At 37.8% G+C, this 20,043-nt stretch overlaps 1 protein-coding gene across 3 annotated transcripts in view; it reads left to right on the top strand.

Annotated features, from left to right (window-relative positions):
- LOC107701334 (structural maintenance of chromosomes protein 6-like) overlaps positions 1 to 20,043 on the top strand; it is a 40,707-nt gene that overhangs the window by 9,456 nt on the left and 11,208 nt on the right. For all 3 annotated transcript variants that reach the window (XM_016503324.1, XM_016503323.1, XM_016503325.1), the window contains 19 exons: positions 922 to 983; positions 1,080 to 1,160; positions 1,238 to 1,339; positions 1,520 to 1,639; positions 1,871 to 1,969; positions 4,875 to 5,021; positions 6,071 to 6,159; positions 6,263 to 6,427; positions 8,443 to 8,621; positions 10,010 to 10,211; positions 12,732 to 12,846; positions 12,953 to 13,113; positions 15,045 to 15,180; positions 15,271 to 15,351; positions 15,428 to 15,598; positions 15,851 to 15,988; positions 16,082 to 16,227; positions 17,614 to 17,739; positions 18,300 to 18,405. In XM_016503324.1, coding sequence (XP_016358810.1) covers positions 922 to 983; positions 1,080 to 1,160; positions 1,238 to 1,339; positions 1,520 to 1,639; positions 1,871 to 1,969; positions 4,875 to 5,021; positions 6,071 to 6,159; positions 6,263 to 6,427; positions 8,443 to 8,621; positions 10,010 to 10,211; positions 12,732 to 12,846; positions 12,953 to 13,113; positions 15,045 to 15,180; positions 15,271 to 15,351; positions 15,428 to 15,598; positions 15,851 to 15,988; positions 16,082 to 16,227; positions 17,614 to 17,739; positions 18,300 to 18,405 — 2,426 coding nt within the window. The remainder of the gene's footprint in view (positions 1 to 921; positions 984 to 1,079; positions 1,161 to 1,237; positions 1,340 to 1,519; positions 1,640 to 1,870; positions 1,970 to 4,874; positions 5,022 to 6,070; positions 6,160 to 6,262; positions 6,428 to 8,442; positions 8,622 to 10,009; positions 10,212 to 12,731; positions 12,847 to 12,952; positions 13,114 to 15,044; positions 15,181 to 15,270; positions 15,352 to 15,427; positions 15,599 to 15,850; positions 15,989 to 16,081; positions 16,228 to 17,613; positions 17,740 to 18,299; positions 18,406 to 20,043) is intronic.

Below are 20,043 nucleotides of genomic sequence, written 5' to 3'. Positions count from 1 at the left end.
GTGGTATTTTCACATGCTTTCAGATGGAGCAGCATTTACTTCACAGAGCCGTAGTTCACTGAGAAGCTATGCAATCAGCTCTCATTATCGCGAACGATTTCTTCGATTTCAGAATCGCGCAATAAAATCGTCTGCGATTTTTTTGCGTAACTTGTCAGTGAACTACGGCTATGTGTAGTAAATTCTGCTCCATCTGAAAGCACGTGATGATGATTTCCTGCTGATTACAGAACCGGCATTACTATTAAAATGCGCATGACAATCGCATTCGATTAATCGTGCAGCCCTAAATTCAATCTTGACAAGGCCGTTTATATTTACAATTATTATTGATTCATGTAACTAATTCAGTTGAAATTGTTAATATTTAGTTTAAACCCATATAATAACTGAACTTTTCAACTTCACAATTTCATAGCTCCTGAAAATGTTACTTTGACACGTTCCAAAATAATGTTCGTGTCTGTGCTCTCGTGACAGAAGGCAAGTGAAGATTTGCTGAAGCGCTTGTAATTAAAGCCAGGATCTAATTCTTTCCTGATGTGTAATCGACAGCCAGTCGAGTCAGATGTGCACATGTGCACAACATATGTGACCTCTGTGGTGCTCTACTGGTTTTGCTTTAGATTAGAAATCAAGCACCAAAGTTGTCAATCATGCTGAATTCGTTGGTTTCATGCCCAGTAATTCAGTGCAGAAAACACACTGTGGTTGGTGCGATCCATGTTTATACTCTTTAGTGAACCTGTATTTGTTGTAGTCTGGTTTATATTTATTTTACCTTGCATAGTTTTGTTCATGGGTTTAGAGGATGAGGGCAAGTCATGCAACCTGTCCATGGTGACATCTGCCTAATTTGGTTAGCTTCTACCACATGACAGATGAGTTAGCACCTGACAGTTTGATTTGCCTGTCTCCCAGGTCACATAGTGTCATCGAAAAAGGATGAACTGATCTCCATTTTGGATCACTTTAACATCCAGGTATGGCTAAAGATCCACTTAGTTCTCAAAATGTTTGCTATCAAAACTATTTAAATGATCTGCTTTGATTTATCCGTTTGGTTTTTCCATCCTCAGGTGGACAATCCGGTCTCTATCCTAACCCAAGAAATGAGTAAACACTTCCTCCACTCCAAAGGAGAGGGGGACAAATATAAAGTGAGTCTTAATGTTTGTGTGCATTTGTGCGTTTGTTTCTCTTATGACAAATACAAATTTGGAAATTTGCTCTGTAGTTTTTCATGAAGGCCACTCAGCTTGATCAGATGAAAGAAGATTACAGCTACATCATGAAGACCAAGAGCATGACCCAGAATGCAGTGGAGAAGCACAGGGAGGTGAATGCTGAAATAATCTCACTTACATGTTGGTTTATGTAACTGAACTGAAGTTATGTATTGGATGAAGCTGCTTTGGAAACAATATCTTATTGGATTGCTAAACTAGATGCTCTTTAAGATGGCAGCATATTTCTCTTTCACTCACTGATTTCTGCCACACCCTTTCCTCTCTCACAGACTCTACAAGAGCTAAAGAGAAAGTACCACGAGAAAGAAGAGCGCTATAAAAATCTGGCTTCACTCAATGAAATGCAGCAGAAGTTGGATGAGCTGAAGAGTCAGATGGCCTGGTCTCTGGTTAGGAATCACTGCCAGCACAACGTGATCTCTGACTGCATGGCTCAAATCAAAATGAATACAACAATTCCATTATTTTCTAATCAAATTTGATTAATTTCTTAATATAATTGTAGTGGTTTTGTTAAGGTTAAGGTACCAGAATCATTCTGAATGGTTCCCATCACATGTTTTAAATATCTTATATAACCGAAGATTGTGACCTAATACTGAAATGTATGTCTGCGTCAGGTGGCAGAGGTGGAGCAGGAGATGAAGCCCATGAGAGAACAAATCGCAGCTGAAGAGAAATCCACCGTCAAATATGACCAGAAGGTGGAAGAGTGGGAGGTGACTGAATATTATTTTTGGGGTCCTAGTATCCTCTAGTGCAGGGGTATGCAAGTTCGGTCCTAGAGAGCAGCAGTCCTGCAGAGTTCAGCTCCAACCCTGAAAAAAAAAACTCACCTGCCTATAGCCTTAGTAATCCTGAAGACATTGATTAGCTTGTTCAGGTGTGTTTGATTAGGGTTGAAGCTGAACTCTGCAGGACTGCGGCTCTCTAGGACCGAACTTGCCTACCCCTGCTCTAGTGTCATGAAGCCACACATTTGACTACAGGATTAAATTCTGTCCGGATTTCTGCTTTTCCTGTCTTAAATAGGCCTTTTCTGGCCAGAATGACACTGATGTTTAAATCAGTCAAAATCACAATTTTTTTTATTTTCACAGTTTGGGGGCGAGTTTAACTGAAATACATTATTCCACAATATAGATTCAGATTCAAGTAGCTTCATTGGCATGGTAAAAAGTCTGTACATTTCCAAAGCACTGGTAACAAAATTACAGACACTTTTACACACACACACAAAATAACAGTGAGAAGGAAAGACAGAAAATACACAGTGAGTGTTGATGTTATTGTGTAGTTGGTGGTCCTGTTGCACAACACCTGGCAGCCAGGTTTGCGCTTTCTGAAGTTTCTCCTAGCAGATGTGGTGCGCTTTCTGAGGTTTCTCCTAACAGATGTGGGAGTTTGTTCGTGATATAGACTAGGGATGGGAAGATTCACAGATTTGCATCGGTGCATCGGCATTAAAGTTAATGATGCGATGCATTGATTTAAAAAAGTGTGTATCGGCTACAAGTTGGCATTTGCATTAGTTTCTAACATATTTGCATCGGTAAAAACTGATTTAATTATATATAATTACTAGTGGATGCGCTATACTTTTATTATTTAAAATAATACAAGTTATTTTATTATTTTTTAAGCTATTTAAATAGCTTGACTATTTAAATTCAGGCAATCTCACTAATTTGTGCACACTTATTCTTAAGCAGACCTTAATGTCGATCATGGATCAAATCGATCCACCGTGGCAAACAGCGAATACGTTTGTGCTGTTTAATGCATTTGAGACGTTGTGTTTTCCTCAGTGCATAACTGACGTCACAGGTATATTTTTCATCTGTAAATGTTAGAAAGTCATGCAAATATATCCATTTTGCTGTCAGGAGTGGGCAAGGCTTACGCGAGTGAACGAGCGCTGCTGCACGCATACGTGCTAAACAGACGGAGCGCATTCGAATAGTAGTGCAATAATTCTGAGTAAAATATAAGTTTTGCTAAAATATATTCTGTAGAATTTTAAACCTACATATAAATGTATTTTTATGATAGCAGTAACTGTAAAGGCACTATTGTAATGGGTAAATCAAATATAAGCTAGTAGCTAGTACTAATTACTAAGCTCAAATGAGTTAATGTGTGTTTCTTATACGTTAAAATAGTCATTTTCTTTATTTATTTTCATTTCTCACGAACAGCTTGTAACACTCCAAAGAGAAAGGAAAACTTGAAATCGCATCATATGACCCCTTTAAAGAGTGATTTTTAGATTGTAATGTTCTAATGTTCTGCTATCTGTTCTGCTAACTATAAAAGGTACGGCTGTAATAAAACCAGAGAGAAAGGCTGCATAGCTAGAAACTGTGTAAAAAACAAAACAAAAAAAAAACAGTCAAATAATAGTATGTGAGAGAGTCAGAGCTTGATCTAGGCCTATGTTAAATTTGCTTTATGGAACCAAATCATTTGACAGTGAATTATTGAACATAAGCCTGGCTTAATTGGTAAACTTGTTTTATGAAACAGGCCTCGGGGCATTAGAAGTGATCATATTTTTCCATTGCATCGAATCTCATTGTGTTAATGGGGGTGAATCATAATGGCACAACAGTCAAACAGTTGTAGTGAAAATGCCTAAAGAATTTTTGGTAATGATTTTAAATTAACCAATACAAAGTGCATTAAACAAAAGTTGAATAATGTTCAAAGATTTGATGTCACTAACCATCAGCTTTTTCCTCAGAAGTGCTCACGAGTGTGTTTGTTTTTGTTTAGTTTTTTTTAGTTTTATTTTGTTTTGTTTTAGGTTTTCCCACCTACACATTAACACTTAAAGCACAATCAGGTTTAGGAGACCAGGATTTCCTGCTAATTGTGTTTTGATAACAATGAGAAACTCCAAAAGAATAAAAACAGCTACAAAAGGAGTGAAGATTATTAGGATTTTTTTTCTTCCATAATGTCATAGATTAGACCAGTGGTTCCCAACCCTGGTCCTGGAGGCACCCCAACACTGCACATTTTGCATGTCTCCTTTCTCTGACACACCAATTTCAGGTCTTGGAGTCTCTACTAATGAGCTGATGACCTGAATCAGGTGTGTTTGATTAAGGAGACATGCAAAACGTGCAGTGTTGGGGTGCCTCCAGGACCAGGGTTGGGAACCACTGGATTAGACCATTAGTAACAGTAGACCATTTGCAAGGACATTAGAAACAAAATTTGCTCTTGGGCACAGTAGATCACAACTGTAATGGCATTGACATTATAGTTGCTTTCATACTGCAATCTTTCAGCAACCCTGGGTTAAACCCTCAAAGCTTTCTGCCGATATTACATAGCTCTGTTGGGTTGTGCACAGCCAGCAGCCCTAGTTATTTCATTGTGAAGAAAATGCTTAAAGGGATAGTTAACCCAAAAATTAAAATTCTGTCATTAATTACTCACCCTCATGTCGTTCTAAACCCGTAAGACCTCCGTTCATCTTCGGAACACAAATTAAGATATTTTTGATGAATTCTGAGAGAATTTTCATTTTTGGGTGTACTAACCCTTTAATGAAATCTAATTATGTCTCATTCACAGTAATGTGCAGGGTGTCTATTTTGGGTTTTCTTTGTATAGGGGAAGGTTCAGGAGGCCAACAGGGTATTCAGAAAGTTGCAGGATCAGCTGGAGGGTGTGACAGATCGGATGCAGCAGCTGCAGCCACAGTGTGCTGAACTGAAGAGCCGAGTACAGACGCGCAACCGAGACCTCAAAGCCGCCGAGGTGCACAATCACATGCTTGCATGCACAACACAATAAGGAGGGAAAAAGGAAACTTTGGGCTCACATCTAGGGTTGGGTATCGTCTGGATTTTATCAATTCCGATTCCGATTCTGCTCATCGATTCCCAGTTTCGATTCCAATGTGGTTAAAAAAAATGAATTCAAACATTTAGATATCAAATATATTTATTCTGTCTCTTTTTGCAAAAAAATCACGATTCAAGATCACGTTGGTGTTTGAATCGTGGTCGTGATCTTTAACGATCTGTTTAATTAAAGTGCTTTGTCATGTTGGTGGTGTCACCTCTCTTGCAACATGTTAGCTTTAATCCAAATATTATACTTAGCTGTTACTTGCTGATCGCAAGTGTAGCGAAACACTGGAGCACTTAGAATAGTGAGGAAGGTCCTGGCAGATTGCCACAGGGCCTGAATTTCGTTTTGGAAAATGGGGGGGGGGTTCCCCCTTTAGGTGGCTCTTATGGGGGGGATTTTTTTTTTATTTGAGGGGGGAGTTAGGGTATTTTTTAGACATATTTTTAAACTGCAATCATCCAACCTAAATGTTTCATCACCTCGTGTATTTGTGTTTTACAATTTATAATGTTGTTGATTCATATTTATATTGTGAGAAAGATATTTAAAAAGAAATTTGATTCCAAACTCTGAATTTAATTTATTTTAACTAAAAAAACATTAAACAGTCAGTAATAAAATAAGAATAGATAAATGACAAGCAGTGGCACAAACAAATACAATAACAAGATACAACTAAAATGAACTGTGCTTTAAGTTTTTCAGGTAGGTTTAACAGTAATATCCAGGTACAGAAATACCACAGAAACAGAATAATCTATTTATCTTTAAAATAACACTGGTTAGTCTTCAATGTATAAATAAACATTAATGACAGACGGCAGCAGGTTTATTTAGGTTGGAAAAAAGTATCCGATTCCTGACTTTAAGTATCTGATTCTGGAATTGGAATCGATTTTCGATTCCCAACCCTACTCACATCTCAGTGCTAATTTTCATTTTTCTTGGCTTAGGCTGGTCTCCATCGTAAAAAAACTAACTTGAGAGACCTTGTAAAGGATAAAGATCAGCTTAACAAGCGGATCCAAGAACTCAAACACAGGTACTTCAAAAGTGTGCCGAAAAGGAAACAATGTTATGCAACATTATTCTTGTACCATTTCCAGCTGTTTCATTATGACCCAACCCCTTCTCACTCTGTCCAGCATAAGTCAGACGAACTCAGCTGACACTCATGCTCGTGAGGAGAAGATGAATCACATTCAGGCTGAGCTGGAAGATCTAAGTTTCCAGGACTCCACTCTGGCTCAGCAGATCGATCAGTTTACACAGGCCTGCGCCACTGCTAAAGAAAAACTGGGTAGAATGAGGTTAGTGCAACTGTTGGTAAAAGTCAGGGTTAAAAAAAGACATCTCTTAAAAAAGAAATTTAAAAAAGGTCCTCATTAAAGAGTTATAAGCCTTGAACCAAACCAGCTATGAAGGTAATATTACAACATTACAAACTTCAAAATTCAAGCAAAATTGTGTTTGAAAAGTCAAAGATACAAAACATAATGGCTTTAATGAGGGAAATAACAACAATCCCATGAACCATTGCAAATGCCATAATTGAATTAAAAATGGTAGAGATATATGAAACTTGATTTAAAGATTCTGATTATACATACAGAAACAATATATAATACATTTATTGTAAAACATGAATGTTATTTTTACAAATATTGTAGTTTGAGAGCCTAGGGCAGGGACCACAACCCTGCAGAGTTTAGATCCAACCATAATTAAACACACCTGATCCATCGAATCAAGTCCTTCAGGCATATTTGAAAACTAAATGGTATGTGTGTTGGAGCAGGGTTGGCATAAACTTTGCAGGGTTGCGACCCTCCAGGAATTGAGTTTGACACCCCTGGCCTAGGGAGACTGACTCTCATCAGAGTGAGATCTCGTCATTCACAGTGCTTCATGGGAGTTGGCGGCACTAAAGTGTTCTTTTGCCGTGATTTACTTGTCACAATTCTCTGATAGGTGGAGATTTCTCTGCAGCATCATGGGTAATGTAGTTTTTCACCAGGAATTCTGCTTTTGAACACAATTATTTAAAGGGGTCATAGGATGCTACATGCACTTTTACAAGTTGTTTGAACTGAAATGTGTGTTGGCAGTGTTGTGTACACAACCACCCTATAATGATAAAAATCCACCCGGTGTTTTTTTTTTAATCTGGTTAAATGTTTTCCCCTTTCTCAAATCGAACCGATCTCAGATGCTCAGGCCCCTCCCACGATAGTTTGATTGACAGTAGCGTTTCAGCACAGACTGGACTGGTGTCTTACCTCAGACCCGCCCTGAGTGAGCTGTCATCAGTCCGCCATTGTTTCACCGCTGGAGCAGATGTAGACAAGAATGACTCCTAACAAGCAATGAGGTGTTCTGTTGTTGGATGTAATAATGAACATAGCAGTCGTCATTTACTCCTGACATCTGAGCCGCTGAACTCGCAGTGGATTTTGTTTGTTTCTGAAGGGAATGCTCCCCCGATCTGCCTAAATGCGTCTATGTTCGCGTGAATCATTCATGATCCAGCCTCATCTACAGAAGAAGTGAGTATAATGTTTTGTAATGAATCTTTGCAAATCGCCTTTCCTAATAATGTGCTAATTAGCAAGTTTCACGATGAATGCGGCTAAAGTAAACACAGTCTCTGAGAGCAGCTGGAAGAGAGGGGCGGGGTCAGCATAGCTAATTAACATTTAAAGGGAAATGCTACAAAAACGGCTTGATCTGATAAGAGCTGTTTTTGACGGTAAAAAAAAAATTGTTTTTACACTACCATTGAGAAATTTTAACCAAACTATGTTACAGACTTTTCATTAAGACCCTAAAGAATCATATCAACTTGTGGAAAATGGGCATCATATGACCCCTTTAAAAAAGAAGTTGAAATTATGTGGCTTCAACAGAAGTGTATACCATCGATTAACAACCTCTGAGCTCACAGTAGGTCTGTCTTAAAAAGTCTTAAAGTTATCATTCCAAATCAGTTTCCCTATGAGAAAATAAATATGATTTTTAGTTCTGAAACCCAACTGTTCCACTGTATTACTGGCACTGATAATGGGAAGTTTTTGTACAGACAGTCCCAGCAAGATTGTCTTGCTTTCATTGAAATTCTGATCACATAATTAATAATCAAAAATTTTACCTAATTAAAATAGGAAAAAGTTAAAAAAATAAGCATTTCGCTAGTGGTCCCAAACTTTTGGGTTTCACTGGATCTTAAATGTACAACAAAAATGTCCTCGTTTCTAATTCTTGTTTTATCTATTGACCGGTCTCACTTTGTATATCTTGTAATTTTACTTTTCTCTTTATTCTGTAGCCGTGAAAAGCAGGACCTGCAGCGTACAATTGAATCAAAGCGACGTAACCTGGCTGCAATGGAAAACAGTCGCGGTAACCAGGTTTGTCGTTTTGGTGAGCATATGCCGCCACTGCTAAGGGCTATAGATGAGGCTGACCGGCGGGGTCAGTTCAAGAAGAAACCCGTTGGACCGCTTGGTAAGTATCCTGAACTAGGGCTGGGCGATATGGCCAAAAAAATCATATCTCTGTATTTTTTGGCTGAAATGCGATATACGGTATATATCTCGGTATTCTCTACATTTTCTATTTGGATTAAAAATTATGTATTTAAATATTTATTTTATTTTTATTTTTTTAATATCCTGCCCAATTTTGTCCAATAAAACAATGTTTATATTAAAGGCAATGAAAACAAATATAGTGAAAGTAGGCTATGCTATCCATCATGTGCAAAAAATGGGCTAAAATCACATTACATTCTAACATTGTAACATTAAAATCTAAAAAATAATCTTTTTAAGGCAGAAGTTCAATTCATTAAACTAAAAATGAAAGTAAATAAACACAAGAGTACAGATTAATTGCATTTTATTTTTGATTACCCCATTACTGCTATCATAAAATACACTTACTTGTAGGTTTCAAATTCTACATATGACACAATTATTGCGCTCTTATTCTATTGCTCTCCGTCTGTTTGGCGCGCATGTGTGCGGTGGTGCTCGTTCACTGAAGTCTGTGAAGTTTAGCGGAGAATCGCATGCAAAAGGCTCCCGACAGCAAAATATGGAAAAATTTCCAAGACTTTCTAACATTTACAGATGAAGAATATAACTGTGAAATGTAAGTTATGCACGAAGGAAAACGGCACATCTCAAACGCACTAAACAGCATATGAGTCTGTCAGAGCATCTGATGGGGCGAGCCACTTTAAGCATATAGTGTTAGCTATATCTTACCAGTTATTTTAAAGCTCTTAATATAAAGCATGTCTCATGTTTAGGACAAATTGGATTATAAATTTTCCCTGCAGCAGCTCACTCTGTGTCAAACAACTGTATATCAGTATTGCTTCATACCATATCGCCTATTAAAAATATATCGATATATCATACAAACTCAATATACTGCCCAGCCCTATCCTGAACCTTAGAAAGTTAAAAGATACCTGCAACTCTAGTTAAAATGAGTACACAGACAATTCTATCAGTCATAACTTTTAGAGAAAAATAGGGATGCACCGAAATGAAAATTCTGGATGTACTTGGGGCAGTGCGGCGCGCCATATTTTTTCGGCCGTTTTTCTCTTTCGGCTGAAAACCAAAAATGCCATATTCGGCCGATAATTTTCGGCGGCCGAAATTTCGGTGCATCCCTGAAAAATAGGGCAGTCACTGGGCAAGGACGAAACTTTCTGGTGTTCATGTCTTCATGCACGCAGTGAAATAATCTGTATTATTGAAAGGCTATGTCTTCAGCTTTGCACACCCTAAGTGTTTGCGTTAAAACTGAAATATAGTTTAGGCTTTAGTAGAAATGGCATCGTATGGAATTTTGATGCTTAAGGGTTGTTTTGTTTCTAGGGTTCTGTATCCGATTGCGAGATCCAGAGCTGGGTCTTGCAGTGGAGTGTTGTTTGAAGGCTCTGATGTTAGCTTTCTGTTGCGATAACCACGCTGACGAGAGAGAGTTACAGAGAATCATGAGTCGCTACTTCCAGCAGGGCAGAAGACCTCAGATCATCGTCAGCACGTTTACCAACACGGCCTACAACGTCAAGAGCAGGTAGCTTGAGAAGTGGGTTTCTTAAGAAGTGGAGTTATACGAGCCTGTTTAAATGTTGAGGGAAAAACACCAGTGTGAAGGAAGGTGTTAACGATGTGAGTGAGTGCAGGTACAACGGCAGTATGTCCTTTTAGCAGTGGAGACATTAGCAGAGAATGAAGAGAGGAGTGATCGATATACATTACATTACCTTACCTGACCTAATTTTGGAATGATTACCTCAGTTTTCTGTAATTCTTCATTTTCTGCCTTATTTTAATTCTCTGGCAATTTGGTGTCATGCTATTAAAAAGACTGCAACGGGTTGAGTTAAAAATCTTCGTTTGTGTTCTACTAAAGAAACAAAGTCACCTACACCTTGGATGCCCTGGGGGTAAGCAGATAAATATCAAATTAAAATTTTTGGGTGAACTATCCCTTTAAATATGTCATATGATACTATTTTCAAAGCTCATTATTTTGTGTATTGGGTGTAATAGAATATGTTAGCATGCATTAATGAAGAAAAAAAAGCATAATTTTTTCACATACTGTTCATTATTGCAGATACTCTATGCTCAGTCTTTCAAAAACGTGTTGATTTCTACAAAGCCCCTCCTTCAGAAAGCGCAGTGTGCTCTGATTGGCCAGCTGACCCAGTGTGTTGTGATTAGCCGAACATCTCAAGCGTGTGTCGGAAATGTAACGCCCCTTACCATAATCGTGAGCTTTAGCTTCCAAAGCAATTAGGGATGCACGATATTGGATTTTTGCCAATATCCGATATGCCGATATTTTTCAACTCATTTTGGTCGATACTGATACCGATATATTGCCTTTTGTTTGGAAACAACATCAAGTCTCTCCTGTGCAGAAATTATAACAAATTTTGGCTAGTTTTTAATAAGAACTTATTTGTTAGAATTAAACAATAATGAAGGTTTTTTGACAGTACATTGAAGCTTTGAAAATAACTATAAATAAACTATTTATCAATAGCTGCATTTTTTTTTTCCCAGAAAGATGCAGTGTTAACCCTACCATTTTATTTTAAAGCTGCAGTCTGTAACTTTTGGCGCTCTAGCGGTTAATAAACAGAACTGCGTGCGTCTTGTGGAAGAACATTGTAGCCGGAGCCACTTCTCTCTATTTATGTCTGATAAATCACGCAGGTACTGGGCTACTCCGCAGCGGTACCTACCTTAACCAGTCTAAATAGTCCGAATATAAACACTTATTATAGGTGTACCGTAGTGATTCAGCACAAGCCAAAAACACGGTTTGGAAAATGGATTCATGGTGTAATCGCTTAATATATAAATTTTGTAAATTTTGAACACAAAAAAGTTACGGACTGCAGCTTTAAGATTTAACATTTGTAGATGGTCTAAAGCAAAAGAGTTGTAAAAATTCTGAAAATCTTTTAGAGCTTATGATTTGTTTAAAAAATAAAACATATTACACATTAATGAATAAATCAGTATATATACAATTATTTAATTTACAAGTATCATGTTTGTGATTTTTTTTTCATGTAAGCTATAGCTTCTGACCTTTAAATCAAAACATACTCATTATTTTATGGCATCAATTACTGCTTTATTTAATCAGAAACAGTCTAAAATGTTATTTGTGTAGGCTATTTTACTTTTAATTTTATTAGAAGTAGGCCAACAGCGCCTCCTACAGATTAAAACTCCTTACCGAATGGGACTTGTTAGGACCTGGGCGAGGCTGCCGCTGCTGCCACTGCACGTGATATTACTGTTTACTCCATCATACACCGAACGCGTCATTCTGTAAATGCATTCGCAGTTTAAATGCAGCGATCAAAAACAGTCAATCTAATCATCATTTTCATACCGGGCCGATGCCAATATTTACATTTAAAGCCGTTATCGGCCGATTCCGATATCAGTCCGATAATATTGTGCATCCCTAAAAGCAATTATAAGAACAGTTAATAATGTCGTCAGTTTTACTCTGTCAGTTTGAGCTGAGTGGTAAACCTGCACATGATGCCGCCAGTGTAAAAGCACAACGGGCGCGTCCTGCTTCAGCTCAACTTGAGCATCCAGTGTGAAGCAGAACACGTAGTGAATCATGTTTGTCGTCTTTTCGTCGCCAGTTATAAGCAGAGCTAAAAAACAACACTACTGCGATACCTGAAAGCACGCCTTCTTTCTTTGCGTATCCATTTGGGTGGTATGCAAATATTTCCACATAGTGATGTAGAAATGTGAGGGAGAATTCAATCGAGGCGTTTTTTGGCCGGTCTGGATCAGCCTTCTCTTTTAGATAGAAAAATACCTTTTGTTGGAGACTCTGAGCTTTGTAACTTTGCAGATCTTGTACATGCACAAACAGCTACAAAACACACTAAAGTAGAAGGAAAACATGAAAAAGTTTCAGCTTGTTGGTTTGTAGCCAGTACTTCATATTGTTGGTTTGTAGCCATTATAAGTTTATCCGTCAAAGCACAAAAGAGAACTTTGTATGATTGAAAAGATGAATAAAATATTTTCTTTTATTGGTTTTCAGGGCTGTCGATCACCCTGAATATCCAACTGTGCTCCAGGCACTTGACATTGAGAATTCAGTTGTGGCCAACTGCCTGATCGACATGAGAGGAATTGAAACCATTCTGCTCATCAAGGTAAGACCATGAGGAGGCCCACAAGCATTTTCCTGTTTGATCGTAAAGTGTTTCCACATCCTGTGAAGTGAAGAGAGTGAAGATGTCTGCTTTGATTTTCCCACAGAACGCTAAAGATGCGAGAAAAGTCATGCAGAGTGTAAACCGACCACGCAACTGCATGGAGGCCTTTACACGTGAGGGGGACCAGGTCTACTATAACCGTTACTATTCCTCCGAACAGGACAGAGTACGCTACCTCAGCAAAGATGTTGAAGAGGAAATCAGGTTTGAAAATATTAAATCCATTTTTGAGATGGGATTCATTTCAGTGCATGGCAAAAAATAAATCAATTTGTTACCACAGTTTAGGTCTTTAGTTTTTTTTTTTTCAAAACCCTTAACTTTCTACATGCAACATATTTTGACCTAAAGCATGGGGCATTGCTTTGCAGTCATAAAGAAACGGATGAGATGGAAAAACAGCAGAATACTTAAGATGACACAGAAGAACAATATGATTGGAATCACTTTCTGAATGATTATTTCCAGCTAATGAACGATAAAAACATTGACAGCTAATCAAAATCCAGCCGACTTTAAAGAGCTCAAGCATTTAAAACAGCAGATGACAGAACTGCAATGCACACTTATAAAAATATGGTATTTCTGGGTGTGATGCATCTTATCAGTAACATTAGTATCTGTCTCTCTAGTTAACTTGTATCAACCACCCAGATCAACCTAGCAACCATCTAGCAACAATTTAGAACACCTTAGCAGCAACACCATCATTTTTTTTTTTGAAAGAAATTAGTATTTTTATTCAGCAAGAACAAATTAAATAGATCAAAAGTGATAGTCATTTATAATGCTACAACATTGCAATTTCAAATAAATTCTGTTCTTTTGAACTTTGTATTCATCAAAGAATCCTGGAATGCTGAAGGTGAGGTACAATTCATATTTCTTCATTAAATAACTTTCAAAGTAATTTGAAAACTATCTGTGAGACGTAATTTCACAAACAGCATGTGTGAATCACCGCGCACACTCTCTCTTTTCCTCTCAAAAGGCTTCAAATCAGCACATCGCGTCTGCACTATAAACGAGCTGCACACTACACAGTTGACACAGAAAACTTGCACAATCGAGGCAGTGTTGAATTGTCACTGAAGTTTATAATTTTCATTTCTTTTTAATTCTTGCCAGTTTAAACCATTCAGCACTCGCGCACTCTCCTAGAGACAGTGCGCTCATGCACACTCAAAGCGCGCACACATAACGCCAGGTTAACCCATACTCTTGCTTATATTTATTGCGTTTAAACACGTCTATGAAAGATTGTATTACTATAGAGAATCACAATACTCAAAAAGCATTTTCAGTAACAACGTTTGGATTTGAAATCAAAATGGATAAATGTTGTGTTTGTGGTAAACAGCCACGGATCAGTAGCGGACTCCTGTGAGAAAGCACAATATGAGTCGTAATGCTTCTGTACCGCACATGGACTGCATACGCACTGCAAACGGAGGAGGCCTATGTGTGAAACTGGCATGAGGCCGCCTCACATACAGCTCACAAAATCGGGCTTGTGCTGTGTGTAAGCTATTGTGCTACAATTTCCCCATTATAAAAACAAAAATGCACTGCATGATCAAACATTTAGCTGAGATAATTATACATTTTTGAAAAATGTAAAAAAAAAAAAAAAAGCCCCCCTCAAATTAAAAAATCCGAAAAAGATCGGTATCGGCAGATACTGCTTCCTGTCAAAAAAATCCTGATCGGTGCACTCTTATAAATTACAATAATATATAATAAATTGTAATATTATTTCACAATATTACTGTTTTTACTGTTTGTTTGTTTTTTTTTTTATCAAATAAATGCAGCCTTGGTAAACATAAGAGATTTTTGAATGGTAACGGTAATGGTAAAATTCTAAATTTCTCTTCAGATTGTTATGAAAATTCTTTTCAAACAAGTCTTTGTCAAGCCAACATTCAACATTATCATTAAATTGTGCATTGTCAAGCCTTCCATCTGCACTGAGAACTTTTTTTGTTGTTTTGTATTTTTGATATTTTACTTGGATATTTTTCATTAATTTTGAAGTTGGCTTGAATTTGGAATTGATATTCATATGGACAGTTTTCTATTAAGCTGATCAACAACCAAGAAAGATCAAAAACCTTTTTTTCTTTCTTCTGCAGACATTTGCAATCTGCTTTACATGCCCAGCAAACACATTTGGATCGCTTTCAGCAGGACATGCAGCAAGTCACTGAGGACGAGAGGCAGAACCAAACTCTTCTTCGGAGAGCCTATGAAGACCGCAAGAAGGCCCAGGTCATTAAATACCAGCCGTGCAGAGACCACATCATAGCGTTTTAACTGAATGTGTCCTAATATGTATTCTTTGTTTATTTTTACTAATAGGAGCATTGTCGGAAGCTTCAAGCAGAGCTGACAGAATTACAGAATGTTGAGGAACCTCAGTCAGAAGACTTGAAACCTTTGGTAACAAACAGATTCGCTCATTAAAAAGATAAATGTTTTGGTGGATCTCTGTGTCTCATTATGTCTCTGTGTTCAGGAAGAGGAACTGGAGGAGCTCTGCAGCCGAATAAATGTGTGTCGAGAGGAATTTGAAGCTGTGCGAGATCAGGTGCTGACACACAAGGAGGAATATGAGGAGGCCGACCAGCTCTGCCGGCAACAGAGGGAAGCTTTTAACAGCATCGCAGAGGAAGCTGAGCCCATTAAGGTCAGAGAAGATGTTTCTTTCAAGAATGTGTGTAACATCATCAGTGGACAACTTTTAACCAACAGAGTCCTAATTCCTCTTGTTTAAAAATTCTAATGTTTAAAAATGGCGGACTGTCAAGCTTTGAAATAAGGATCATGATCCTCAAGTTCACTTAATACTGAATGAAACAAGTCCACAACAGCATACATCCTTAATTATCAGTGTGTCCCACCTAGTAAACAAATTTGTTTTTATGTGATTTAAATGTAGGAGCAATTGAGCAGCAGCGATCAGGAGTTGGCAAGGAGTAAACATCATAAAAAACACTATGACGAAAAGCAGAAAGCACATGTGGACATGATTGAGACACTAAAGACGAACCTGAATGTGAAGGACTTGGAGTTACAGGTGACCAAACACTGACATCTTACACTGATCCGTTAGATATGAAAAGATTAGTATTTGTGTGAACCGTTTTTGTTTTGTTTTTTTCCCCGACAGGCATCTATAGCAAAAGCCTCAGAAATCTGCCCCGAGCGCTTGGATGTGAGGAGAACAGCGAAGAGTTTGGACAGCGAGATCAGCCGCCTCAGACACAAGATCAACACACAGCAGGACCAACAAGGACACAGAGACACTATCGTCAGGTACATATACACAGTCCCCGGGCAAATCTCACAAAGCCTGTCAAAAGAATGTGACTGGATGGTATCTTACCCCAAAATTAAAAGAAAGAATTAAAAAATTACTTTTAACATGAAGAAAAATTAAACACATTTATGACCTTTTAAGGGAATAGTTCACCCAAAAATTAAAATTTGCTGAAATGTACCCACTCTCAAGAATTCCAAGATGTAGATGAGTTTGTTTCTTCATCCGAACAGATTTGGAGAAATTTAGCATTCCATCACTTGCTCACCAATTTTTCAACACTTTTTCAACACGTTTTTAAAACTTTGCAGGATATTTAAACATATTTCCTCTCCGATTCTTCCCTCCATTCTCAAAGGGCCCCTATTATGCCAATTTTAAGGTTCCTAATATTGATTTGTGAGTCTCTTACAATAGGATTACATGCATGCAATGTCAAAAAACGCTTTCGTTTTCTCAAAATATGCATTTAATATCACCTCATTTTCCAGCAATTCTCAAAAGATTCGTCCAAAGCAGTTCTAAGATTCAGTCTCTCTAAAATCCTCCTTTCCGTGAGCCTACTCTGCTCTGATTGGTCTGATGGCCCAGTCTGTTGTGATTGGTCTACCGCGTACAGCGCGTCGGAAATGATACGCCCATTGCCATAGTTCCGTATTTTGAACGCTCGATAGAAAATATAAATATCTATTATTTATCATATTTGTGATTCAGTGGAGCCAGCTGGTCCAAATAAACTGGGTACTGAGCCATCTTTCAAGAGCAAGCGTTTGATGAATCCCACGTTGAACTCCCCGAGATTAGAGAAGCAGTCGTCAGTAAAATGACGTGTTTGTGGGCAGGGTCAAGTTGTTTGCGGCCGGCCAGAGTAGAACATAGGCGGGAATTTTGCAAATGTGTTACCCTGTGACGTGTAGCCATCACGGAAGTGGGATTCGAATTACTAACAACTCGTTTAGGCTGTAGAGAGTTGATTCTTTATTTTGGGAGACAGTAACTTTATTTATCGTGCACTTTCGGCTTTACAAATTTGCTGATCGTTTACATTCACATACAGCTACATTACACACTGCATGAAAGGCAATATTGGAAATGGCATAATAGGGGCACTTTAAAATAAACTGTTTCTCATATGAAATGATTTGCCTATTAAATTATACCATGCTACCATACTATTAAAATATGTAATTATACTAAATTATTCTATGGTATTAACATATGAATATGGTAATTGGATTAATTAATTGATAATGTACCATGGTAGTACCATGTAGTTATTTTCCCTGCTTATCTGTAAACGCATCTTCATTGTTTGTCATGTAGGTGTGGTTTATATGTTATGATGTTTCAATGGTCAAGTTGTTTGTCATTGAATCTTCTAGGCAGTACCATGAGGCAAAGGAAAACTTCAATAACATAGCCCGACAGGTCAAGGGTCTGGAGGCTTTCATCCGCCAGTTAACTGAGATCATGAACACCAGACACAATGTCTACGCTGAAATGAGAATGTAAGTTTCACAAGTTTCATTGCAGGCTCTCGTTTGATTCTTGCTGACTGATTTGAAATGTTTTTAAATAGATTGTTTTAATATGCCTGAACTTCAAACCACCAATTCAATGGTCTCAAATTTAGCAGCCTTTGTTTGTCTGCTTTTGATATTTTAATGCCTCTCAAAGGTAAATTTTGTTGACATATTAGAGTTAAAGATTTTTACTGCAGGGATTTTGGATCGCTTTTTATCACTCCATAAATCATAAAATACTGTACTGCACATCAGCCAGAAAAAAAATTCAGATGCACATAGATAAAGTTCAATAAAATAAAGACTTAAAAGTCTCTTTTGTATGTTTTTTTCCACTAGTCTGAAAGAAGATGTTATGAAAAGCCTATAATCTCAAAATTGACCAGTGCATGAAAAAAACAACAACGGTTTTGCTGTTTTGCCTGTAGTGTCTTGCCTTGATAAAACAGCAAGTTGCAGTGGGACATATCAAAGGGCTTGTCCATGTTGAATGCAGAGTTTAGGGTATTGATGGTGATGTAGGTTGTGTTTCTGTGTGTTTCCAGGTATCTTTCTGTACGCTGTAAGTACTACTTTGACTCCATGCTGTCTCAAAGAGGATACATAGGGAAGATGACCTTTGACCACAAGAATGAGACTCTCTCCATATCAGTAAGACTTTGCATGATGATGACATCAGTAGCCAAGTTTCCAATCAGTTTTTGTGCTGTTTTGTTATCGACAAAGAGAATGTGTTTTTAAAAAAACCTTGGCGAAATTTAGGGGTGTGCCGATCCGATATTTAGTATCGGTATCGCTCCGATACTGCCATTTTCTGCCGGATCGGGTATCGGTCAAACGAGACCGATCCAAATCCGATATTGTGCGTATACTATTCTGTATTATTGTTAAGTCCCAAGAAAGGCACAAACACATTATAAAGCACCATAAAGTTTTCGTGCACTATATTTCAAGTGTTCTGAAGCCATTCCATAGTTTAATGTGAGGTTCAGATTAATATTTAAGTCGTTAAATTCAAGTTCCCGTAAACTCTTCTCTCCGCTGCGGCTGTCAGTCATCCTCCATTCAGCATTCAAACTGCGTGTCGCGGTCGGTTATGACAGTCAAGATGATGAAACACTCTCCAAGATGATTCAGTGTTCCTATTATTATACTTGATCTGTAGATAAAGATCAGTGGTTTTGCATAAAAAGGACTTTATCTTGCTGGAGTTTAGTGCTGTTTCTAAAGCCTGTTACTTTCTAGCGGGTGTCTGTTAGATCACAACACTGGAGTAGAGAGCACTATAAATTAGTAGTACACTAGTATTTTTGTCATAGATTATGACTATGTATTTATTAATTTGCTATTTTTCTTTACAATGAAGTTGTCTATATGTGGTAGAGTGTGTTTAACACACAAAATAGTGATGATCAGGTCAACACATTGAGGTGTAGAAATTCTACACTGATTTAAAAAAAAAAAACTGCGCTGGTATCGGATTGGTATTGGCCGATACTCAGAATTTCTGGTATTGGATCGGGATCAGTTCTGAAAAAGTGGTATCGAGCCAGCCCTAGCGAAATTTGCTGTCTCCCGCCTGTTTCCATCCAAATGGCCTTTTACCGATAAAATGGTGCGTAATGAAAAAAACTTAATCGCATAAATTTTGTTGTATTGCCCTCGAGCTGTTTCCATACATAATTTCACGTATTGCACAAATTATATATGCTAGTAACTAGGGCTGTGTATCACCAGCAAAGTCACGATACAATAAGTATCACGATACAGAGGCCACGATACGATACATATCACGATGCGGGACTGCATTGAATTTCACCTCAGAAGAGTTTAATAAAACAGCTGTTTATTAAACACTGCATACTATAGTGCCATTTCTAACTATTGGCAGAGCAGGCAGTTGACCTCTGCATTATGAAGGGCCTCCATAACTGTACCACAGTACAATATAGGTAATGGCATATGTTTCATGTTTACATTGGGCACTCCCCACCAGGTACAATATTCTGATTGTTTGCATCTTGTTATTAAGCCCATAAATAATAATGTACTCGTTCTAAGAAATTTATTTTGTAATGTACTCATTCTAATATATTACTCTACGTTTAAAAAAAAAAAAATTAGAAGAGTTCTAAACTAATGCGCTGTCTTCGCTGTATCTAACGCACACACGCTCAGTCACTCTCACAGATCACGCTGCGGCCACACTCAGACATTCAAGAACAAACTTTTTAGCGCTGCCCCGCAATTTTATCAACTAAATAGCTTAATCGCTCAAGAGCTACATTA

Source organism: Sinocyclocheilus anshuiensis, unplaced genomic scaffold, assembly GCF_001515605.1.
Source record: "Sinocyclocheilus anshuiensis isolate Anshui unplaced genomic scaffold, SAMN03320099.WGS_v1.1 scaffold1726, whole genome shotgun sequence".
NCBI lineage: Eukaryota > Metazoa > Chordata > Actinopteri > Cypriniformes > Cyprinidae > Sinocyclocheilus > Sinocyclocheilus anshuiensis.
This window is presented reverse-complemented; position numbering and strand designations above follow the sequence as displayed.